We start from the raw sequence: 10,700 nt of genomic DNA on the forward strand, positions 1-10,700 counted from the left end.
TTTTTTTTTTGTTTTTGGTAAAACGAAAATCAATGAAGCACACCACGCATACTCTTCCACCCCCCTCCCCCTCGTTTCTTTTCGCAGCCGTAGCAAATTTTTGGCCGATCGAACGAACATTTTTCACCGTTCCCGAGCTTTTTTTGTCCCGAGCGTTACGCCCAAACGAATTTCCAGGCAACCCTTCGAGACGCGTGTGTTCCCGACCTTCTTACGCTTTTCCTTCCAATACAACTGTAGATTAAACGGACCGAATGCAACTGGGTTTACCAACGGTCGGCAAACGCGACTGAAAACCGGGGAAGTTGCGATTCAATCAAACATTCGGTCACGAAAAATCCGATCAGCCTCCAACGTTCGAGATAAAAAGCAGTGTGGACAAAAAGGAGAAAAGAAGAAGAAAAAAAAGAAAAAGAAAAAGAGAAAGAAGAAGAAGTAGAAGTAGTAGAAGTAGTAGTAGAAGAAGAAGAAGAAGAAGAAAAAGAAGAAGAAGAAGAAGAAGAAGAAGAAATAGAAGAAAAAGAAGAAGAAGAAGAAACGATGTTCATTTGGCGCGCCTCTCGGGGAAGTACGATTCCTACACGATCCGCAAGATCTGTTATCGTTAAAAAGAGGCCAGTGTGTTCCGGAACACTTTCTGCGCGCGATTGCACCTCGTTTCGTTCGTCACGCCCTGCTTACATATTTTTCTTTCCTTCATTCTTTCTTTCCAACGTTCGTCGTGTGTCTCGAGAGTTTTATTGCTTCTAGAAGTTCGCGGTTGCCCATTCGACAAAGTAGTATCGAAAATATATATGTATATTATATGCGTACAAACCATTTGATTATTATCGAATTATTTGCACATATTACAGCACGGGAGGGGTTCGAAACATAAAGGGGGGCGAGAGGGGGTATCGGAGTAATTAGACAGTGAGCCGGACGGACCATCAGATACGTCGTACTTCGATAGAAGAAGGATCGACGAGTTGATTGAATCGTCGATCGATCTCGTGCCTCGATTCGTTTCGTTTCGTCGTCGTTGTCGTCGTCGTCGTCCGTCGTGCTCCGTGTACGTAGGTTATAGAATGTTATACCGGATGCGTTACCATGCGTCGTTCGAGTATCGTCGCGATCGTTCTGACCTCTATGAGACAATCACTGAACGACGTGCGCCTGGAAAAAATTTCAAGTTTCTCTCGGTAAGTACGCGCGAATAGCAACGGCACCACGATACTTTTTATTTTCTTTTTTTTTTAGGCGTAATCCGAGTCTCTGCTTTTCGTTGCAGAGGATTACCGAGATAACAGATATGACGCGATGAACCCGATTGTAATCGATGATCGTGCGGATATAGTGTTGGGATTTGAGAATCGCCTGAAAGAGAGATTCAGAGCGTAAGAAAGCCGAGTCTCAGAAGAAACGAAGAACGACGACCTCTCCCGAACGAACGAGTCGCGAGGACGCAGCCACGCGCATGCGTATACTCTGAAGCGTACTCACGAAAGGATCATCGAATGGCCCGCGACGAGAATCGTGAAATGCAATTATAATATACGTAGAAAAGGTACGAGGACATTAATATCGGACAGGCTTCTCTAAAATACTTTGACAAAGCGGACTCGACACCGATAGTGTGTGAATTATTTGTACGAGTAATTTACAATGATCCTCACCCTCTTGAGCCTTCGTAGCTTAAAATAATGAACATTTTTTTTGTTTTTCCTTTGTCTACTTCCTCACTTCCCGTTATTTCTCGTGTTCTTTATCTAATTCTCGTATCTGCCTTTCCTTTACCCCTTTTCCAACCCGTGTCTAATTAATCTACACTTATCTTGGCTCACGTAACGTCTGAAGAAGAAGAAGAAGAAACGATGTTCATTTGGCGCGCCTCTCGGGGAAGTACGATTCCTACACGATCCGCAAGATCTGTTATCGTTAAAAAGAGGCCAGTGTGTTCCGGAACACTTTCTGCGCGCGATTGCACCTCGTTTCGTTCGTCACGCCCTGCTTACATATTTTTCTTTCCTTCATTCTTTCTTTCCAACGTTCGTCGTGTGTCTCGAGAGTTTTATTGCTTCTAGAAGTTCGCGGTTGCCCATTCGACAAAGTAGTATCGAAAATATATATGTATATTATATGCGTACAAACCATTTGATTATTATCGAATTATTTGCACATATTACAGCACGGGAGGGGTTCGAAACATAAAGGGGGGCGAGAGGGGGTATCGGAGTAATTAGACAGTGAGCCGGACGGACCATCAGATACGTCGTACTTCGATAGAAGAAGGATCGACGAGTTGATTGAATCGTCGATCGATCTCGTGCCTCGATTCGTTTCGTTTCGTCGTCGTTGTCGTCGTCGTCGTCCGTCGTGCTCCGTGTACGTAGGTTATAGAATGTTATACCGGATGCGTTACCATGCGTCGTTCGAGTATCGTCGCGATCGTTCTGACCTCTATGAGACAATCACTGAACGACGTGCGCCTGGAAAAAATTTCAAGTTTCTCTCGGTAAGTACGCGCGAATAGCAACGGCACCACGATACTTTTTATTTTCTTTTTTTTTTAGGCGTAATCCGAGTCTCTGCTTTTCGTTGCAGAGGATTACCGAGATAACAGATATGACGCGATGAACCCGATTGTAATCGATGATCGTGCGGATATAGTGTTGGGATTTGAGAATCGCCTGAAAGAGAGATTCAGAGCGTAAGAAAGCCGAGTCTCAGAAGAAACGAAGAACGACGACCTCTCCCGAACGAACGAGTCGCGAGGACGCAGCCACGCGCATGCGTATACTCTGAAGCGTACTCACGAAAGGATCATCGAATGGCCCGCGACGAGAATCGTGAAATGCAATTATAATATACGTAGAAAAGGTACGAGGACATTAATATCGGACAGGCTTCTCTAAAATACTTTGACAAAGCGGACTCGACACCGATAGTGTGTGAATTATTTGTACGAGTAATTTACAATGATCCTCACCCTCTTGAGCCTTCGTAGCTTAAAATAATGAACATTTTTTTTGTTTTTCCTTTGTCTACTTCCTCACTTCCCGTTATTTCTCGTGTTCTTTATCTAATTCTCGTATCTGCCTTTCCTTTACCCCTTTTCCAACCCGTGTCTAATTAATCTACACTTATCTTGGCTCACGTAACGTCTGTAACCATCGTCTTCGTTACGTCCTCGTCGTCGTTCCTGCCACACATTCCAAATACAATCCTTCGAGCGAGCTGCGAGTTTCTTGCCACGTCACGTCCGTTTTCGACCAGCGAGAACGATCCTACGTTCGTTTATTACCGCGTTTCCGCCGCCGTTAGCATCACACCTGTTTCCGTTTCGACACACGGCAACGAGGTGCCGCTCCTCGTTCCTTTTCCCATCGTGTTTCTTTCTACCCCATTTCGGAACGCGGATGTAAACGTAGAAAAATAACGATCGCGTAATCCGCGTTAACACACACACGCACACACATATAGTTCATTTTTGTCTCTTCCGTGTTGTTACATCGCTACCGCTCATTGCGCGCCAGCCCGAGATAACCTCTATTCGCGTATGTACCTACGTGTATAATATATGTACGTTGATCTGTACTTTGTACGGCAAAGTGCATTGCCGTTATCGTAGATAGACGCATTCCAACAAACTATCGTTTATCTCCGTGTGCATACCGTTTGCAACGCGTTTCCCGATTTACTTGACGCGATCTATGCGTTCGTATATTACGCGAGAACGATGCGATTGAGGTTATTCACTTGTGATAGAATCGGGTGTTGTGGTTACGACCATTGTGAATTTCGTTCGATACGACGTATCGAACTACACTTCTCGATCGTGATAAAGCCTACTATGCTCTCTAGCGGACAAGATCGTATTATCCGTGAAATTAGGCACACGATCCTTCACGAGGTTATCAAGCACGTAAACCCGTTCGAAATCGAGCTGGAAATTCGAACGATTCCTTTCTTCCACGAAGCATCGATTTTTTTTCTCTTTTTTTCTTTTTAATCCTCTCGAATATATTGAATTTTTTTATGGTAATTGTATCGTGATTCGTACTGAAAGTAAGTGTGTGGTTGCTTCGTCGGTTGTCGTTAATCGTTATTGTCCTTGGACAATCGTGCAGTTTCTCGAATCGCAAACGGAAATGGTACCACGTGTCTTTTTGGCGTTTTTTGCGTCGCTTGTTCTTTCTCATAGAGATAATTCACATTTGATAAGTCAACGGAAACTATATACTAAATATCTCAAACAACGAACATCAAAATAATCATTTGAAATATTAACAATTTTTGTTGAAAACTTAACGTCTCATTTTGGCATCTATTATTAAACTATGTAGAATGACACAACTTTCTCGCTCGGAGTAATTTATAACAGAGATTCCAACATGTTAATGAACCTTTATATTTCGAACTTGCCTTTAAAATGTGAATGATTTATTTACATTGAAACATGTTCGAGGATATTACTTTTAGTAAAAATTATAATAATCGTTATATTACTTTAAATACACAATGTTGGAAATGTTAAATTATTTCAGAGAATGCTAAAATGTCCTTTGCTAAAATAAATTGCGAGTATAAGGTAACTTTTAAAGGTTCATCAAAAATTCAACCTTAACCCTCAATTAGTAAGATGTATGATTAACAATCGGTATAGCAATTTTAACATTCACCAAAAGTCTTATTGGTCCTTCACTGAATTTGAATTCAAATTTTAAAACGATACGGTAGCTGTTGAATTGTCAATAATGAACTGAACTTTGCTACTCTTTTGGCAATTTGTAATATCTTATATAATTTACTAACAACAGAATTATATTCAAACATTTAATTCAATAAAATATATGTTAGTCTCATCAATTTGAATACTCTTCTTTAAATTTCAAATTTTGTTCTATCATATTATCTAACAAGTATTTCACATTAATAATTGAGAATTAAATTCTTGTTAGAAATATAATTTGGAAACGAGCCAAAAATAGTTGTGTCCAATTCTACGTTATCAACTGAGTTAATCTGTAATTCTTTCAGCGTATTTAAACGTGCGGCATTTTATAATTCGTTTTACTCATTAAACGATACACTACGCGTTTACTGCGAGACGGGTTTACGGGCGCACGGTTGTCGATTACAATTATTCGAGTAACGTTACACTATTATGTATATTCATTTATTCCAAAGCGCATCACTACGTCGTGTAAGATTGTGTATGTGTAAGTTTTTGCAAATGTGTAAATATCTAGCTGATGATGATTGCGAAATTTGTATTCGCCACCCCTTCTACTCTCTGTTCCTTTTGGCAAGAATATTGTTCATGAATGTCGAAAATAAAAGACGAGCCGTTTGAGGAATAACTATCGATATAACAACAAAAACTTATAGAGAGAAGGAAAGTTACTAGATGGAAATTTGAATCTAAGCAGATAACTGTTGTACCGACCGAGTTATCTGAACCACACTTCACCCTAAATCTTTCTATACAAGCAATTTTTATATCCTTTAAATAAACATTAATTAGACGACTATGAAATTGTCAGATTGTTACAATATATAGATCCAATGATTACAGATCGTCGATGATTTATATTTAAATATCGAAGTAAAGAAGAGGAACAGAGAAGCAGAGGGCCAGATAAAACGAAGCCACGCGATTGGATGTTCGCGCACCATATTGCGCAAAATTTGTTCAAGCCGAGCGAATGTAGTAAACTACGCGTACATTTCACATTATTAACATTCTTGTTCACCATCATCATCATCATCATCATCATTTATAATCGTTACTTTAATCGTTCTATGATCATCCTCACTATTATCGTCAGTTATGATCAGCATCTTCATCAATGTCTTCGTTTTCTCCATTGTTCCGTCGTTTTTTTTTCTTAGTTTTTCAAAGTTCAAAAAACTCTCGTCTTTATACACCACAGTACGATGACCAGAGTAACGGATCAAAATGAACAAATGTCACCCACGAACCTCGACCGCAGCGAATCAACATTGATTTTTATATTTTTATATACTTTTCAACTTTTTTTCGTTTGTTATGTTTATCAGCGCGTTGGCGAGTCGCTGTTAAAATCATGTAAAAAATCCAATATACGCGGATAGAATTTTACGAATCGGTTCTAACGTGTTAATTTTTCCTCTAGAGTAGATGAGAAACGATCGCTGATATTTTCCTTTTGTGAACGCGGCAATATTACTATTTCACAGTAGAACGTAGGTCTTCGTTTTTCATTGTCGGTCACGTGAGAAGATGATTTTCGCTTTCATTGCGTCTCGAGTATGCGTGCAGTTAACGCAGTCGACGCGGATCGTCATCGTCATCGTACGATCTCTAAAAAAAAGAAAAAAAAAAGAAAAAGAACGGTAAGGAGTGCCGTAACGAAGTCCATCGAAGGCAGAAAATCTGAACGCCTTGCAACGTCAATCTTCGAGCCCTGGTTTGTTTTCTGAAGGGGGGGAAGTTGACTCGAAGGTTGCGTTGTGCAGAGTCGAGTACACTTCTCTATACACCGACTACCATCATACTCTCTCTGTATATATTCTTTCTTGTCGTCAGTTCGTGACCTTCGATTCCTCTTCGTATATCCATCCTTATCTTCGTTCCATATCTAAATTCCGTGATTACGGTTCCTTTCATGAATTCCTCTTGTACTGCAAACGAGAGAACCGAACCAATCCGATAACGAGCACGGACGATGGATCTACGCGGTGTCAACAGTCTATGTTTCTCTCTGTCGTCTCACTATTCGCGCCTCGTTCTCGAACGACTCGCCCAGAAAAAAAAGAAAAAACACGTGTTCTTCTCCCATATGTGTGTCCCGTCCTCGCTCGTGTGTTTATCAGCTAGTGACGTGTCTCCCAACGATCGTAGCGTTTACAGTGGATTAAAGGCAACTCGTTGGAGGAATGTATTTTTTTTTTTTGCTATTTTTTTATACAACTATAAGGCTGTCGATGGAGAGCGCGCGCGAGGTCCGTGAGGCCGCTGCTCCCCGCGAGCAGTATCAACGCTGCAGACGCTGCGTGAAATCGGTGCGTCTGTTGATAATTTTATAGCTGTTAGTTGGCGATGCTGCAGATGGAGCGATCGTCGCACGGACGCCGCCATTTTGTGGCTTATGGTGGCGCTTGCTACGACGGTGGCGGTGCTGGAGACGTCGAGGACGCCGATCAGACGTCCGCGGTTCTCGAAGTAACGCTCGGCGATCGGCTATGAATGACGACTCTGTGACCATTCTTTGTCACGAAACCGTCGCTCTCTACCAAAACCGCGGTTTGTCTGACTCGCGGATCCGTGTCAGCGTCATCGCTTTCTTCGCTGGGTCCGCCTAAACGCTGTTGTTTGTGCTTCCTCCAGGCATTCTGGATCAGACGTGCGCAATACTCCTCGCGTTGACGCCACAGAGTGGAGGACACCGGCTCGTAGCCAGGCTCACCTGGACGCGTCTGAACGTCGATTTCTGACGTCTCTTCGATCGGATTACCCTTGCGCGCGAAGAAGTCTTTGGTGAGAGCATCCAGTATGTCTACGCAAAACATCATATCTCCCTTGCATATAGTTATATCCATCGATACGATCTTGTACTTGTTCGGTTTGTGTATTTGTAACGGCGGCTCGAGCACATCCAAGAATTCGGATAACTGATCGTATCTGATGTACTGCGTCCCGTCTGGGTCGAACTGTTGCCAGATCTCGTAGTACATGTCATAATCATCATCCGTCAGGCCCTCCTGCACATCTTCGGTCGCTTGGGAGTAATTCTCCAAGATTACGGCGATGTACATGTTTATTACGATCAAAAAGCTGATCACCAGGTACGAGAGCAGATAGGCAATGCCGATCGTGGATGAACCACAATTGCCTGGATATCCGATCTCGTTGTTCGGTTCCTGGCAGTCCTCCTCATTTATTATACCGTCAAGGACACCGTCCCAACCGGCAGACGTTGACATCTAGACAGACGGAGAAATTTGTTAATGGATCTATCGTGATACGATCATTTCCTTGCGAAGGTAAGGTTCGATATGTAAAAGAAGCTTGCCAATTAATCAATAGTCAGATTTCTCAAACGACTGGATTAATTAATCGGGTTTAATTACCTGGAATAGCAATATCATCGACTGTCCGAACGTTTTGAAGTTATACACATCGTCCAGTCCGCTTTTGTCTTTTACATGCATGAAGAATGACATTCCAAAAATCGCGAAGATAAACATCACCAAAAACAATAATAGGCAAATATTGAAGAGAGCTGGTAACGACATCGCCAGGGCGAAGAGAAGAGTTCGAATACCCTTGGCACCTTTCACGAGTCGAAGCACACGACCGACTTTTGCCACCCTTACTACACGAAGCAACGTCGGCGATACGAAGTATTTCTCAATAATGTCGCTGAGAACCAGACCTAGAGGGAACATGTAGATGTTGTTAGAGCAAGTTCGTAACATAAAATTTATTATTATCGAATAATAATAAGAAAGGACAAGTGTCAAGTGCTGTCTAGGTAAAGGTGGTGCGATCTAGGTAAAGGTAGTGCGTTCTAGGTAAAGGTGGTGCCCTCTAGATTGAATATTCTAAGTCCCATGCAAGAGAAAATTTTTGCACGAAAAGTTATCTGTCTCATAGAACCTAATTCATTCAATGTAAATAAAATATGTAAAAAAATAATGCATTTCTAATTCTAATTTGATTTGTAAGCAATACCATTGCACAGTAACAGTGAAAAATAGTTGATGAAAATTGTGTTTCTTATTTTGTTTAGTTCCTCTAAGCTCCGACAAGTATGATGCATGATTTAAGATTCAAAAATGTTTGAAATTAAGAAAAAAAAAAGGACATGCATCACGTAGTCCTAAGGACCATCGCCCTTTATTCTAATTCTCTCTCTATCCCTGACTATGGAAAAAAAGACTAACATGCATTCAGATTGATCGAAAAATCAGAAAGTTGATTAAAGCTCGATCACTTGTTATATGACGCGGTGCTGTATAAGAAAAAAAATGTATCGATGTTTTGAGAAATGTTTCGTGTTGGCATTCGAAAATTTAAAAACTGAGCAGACTAGCAATAAATTGCTCTTTTCTAAGAAATAACTAATTTTGAAAGAAATAGAATTCTCGTAATACAGACCCGCTCTTACCCCATCTTTTGACTAATGATCGTCTTTACATCAATGAACACATAAAACCAGATAAATACAACATTATGCTGTCATCAACAGATACAGATATTAAATATTAAAATTGCTTAAACTATCAATCAATGTAGCACATACTCAGTGTAATTTCAAATCTAATTTAAATTAGCTTTTGAAAGATTGATATGAGAAATATAGATCACTTATCTTACTTATAAACAAATAGCAAGAATGTTGCATTTATTGACTGGACACATGTTCATAATCTCCAGGGTACGAGGATCATACAGGATGAGACAGGGAGAGGATTACACGTAACATCAATGTAAGGCTACATAACGTAATGACGCTGATCAGTCGTTGCGGCACATGTGAAATATTAACCCTGTATGCTTTTTTTATCTAAAACGGTACTAGTTTTGCGTGCAGTAGAGATAATGAATTGAACATGCTCATTTGCATCCTAATTAAAAAGAGAAGAAAGAGAAGTGTATAATATGATGAAAAAGCTAACAGGGTTCATTATTTCATCGATACGTATTAATTTCACTTGGGCCATACGACTGAACTAATCATTACATTACATTACCTAATATTGACAATATAACAACAACAAAATCAAAGAGGTTCCATGGCTCCTTGAAATAGTGGTAACGTAGAGCGAAGATCTTCATGAGACACTCGCTGGTGAATATCACAATGAATATCATGTTTAGATAGTCCAGAACATCGCTGAAAGTCTTAGTTTGTTGATAATGGTCCAACGTCATCGTAAGCATGTTCAGTCCGATGAACAACATGATTATCATATCGAACTTTTTATCCGTCACTATTTCAAACACTATTGCTTGCGGCCTCCACTGAAAAAGGAAACAAAATGTTTACATCAAAACAGTAGGATAGCAAAAAGGAGAAGAATCAACTAGCTAAATTGCTAGGATTTAGAGAGTGAAACAAAAGAAATTTATCTCTAAAATGCTACCATAGATGAACCCATGTGAAGTTTGTTTTATAAGTATTTCCTGATATGACATTATCAATAGTAGCAATACTATGATAAAGCAGATACTATAAATACACTAAAGGGATTTAGCTTGTGATATGTATGGCAGCTTTTAAGGGCCAACAAAACTGCAACAACCGTGTTCTCTACATACTCTTGGACGTGGAATGGCCTTGAGTGGTTTCTTGCTACCCATCTTTTTCATAGCATTATAATACTTCTTCTGATCTTCTGTCATGAACATCTCAAGGGAACCTCCGGCCTTTTTCTTTTGCTCGTTGAAGTTATCGATGATCACACCAATGAATAGATTAAGGGTAAAAAACGATCCGAATATAATGAAGAATACAAAATAGAAATACATGTAGATGTTTGTTTCACGAATTGGCTGCTTGTTGAGCTGCAAACAAGATGTTAATTTTAGTCGATGATCAATGGTTGAACAAACGTTATTTAAACATTTTAGATTGATCCACTTACTTCTCTAGAATCGATAGCGTCGTTCATGATTTGAATCCATCCCTTGAACGTGGCCACTTGGAACAAGCAAAGATAAGCTTTCCCTA

At 40.3% G+C, this 10,700-nt stretch overlaps 1 protein-coding gene across 2 annotated transcripts in view; it reads right to left on the bottom strand.

The window, feature by feature from the left end:
* Nucleotides 1–5,620: 5,620 nt before the first annotated feature.
* Nucleotides 5,621–10,700, bottom strand: part of para (sodium voltage-gated channel paralytic) — a 41,362-nt gene continuing 36,282 nt past the window's right edge. For both annotated transcript variants that reach the window (XM_017900328.1, XM_017900329.1), the window contains exons 26-30: nucleotides 10,615–10,700; nucleotides 10,289–10,534; nucleotides 9,721–9,991; nucleotides 8,095–8,399; nucleotides 5,621–7,947 (exon numbers count right to left, since the gene is read on the bottom strand). The exon at nucleotides 10,615–10,700 is cut by the window's right edge and continues 7 nt beyond it. In XM_017900328.1, the coding sequence (XP_017755817.1) occupies nucleotides 7,165–7,947; nucleotides 8,095–8,399; nucleotides 9,721–9,991; nucleotides 10,289–10,534; nucleotides 10,615–10,700 (1,691 nt within the window). In that variant the 3' untranslated portion in view covers nucleotides 5,621–7,164. The remainder of the gene's footprint in view (nucleotides 7,948–8,094; nucleotides 8,400–9,720; nucleotides 9,992–10,288; nucleotides 10,535–10,614) is intronic.

This window comes from Eufriesea mexicana, unplaced genomic scaffold, assembly GCF_001483705.2.
Source record: "Eufriesea mexicana isolate 0111107269 unplaced genomic scaffold, ASM148370v2 scaffold1140, whole genome shotgun sequence".
NCBI lineage: Eukaryota > Metazoa > Arthropoda > Insecta > Hymenoptera > Apidae > Eufriesea > Eufriesea mexicana.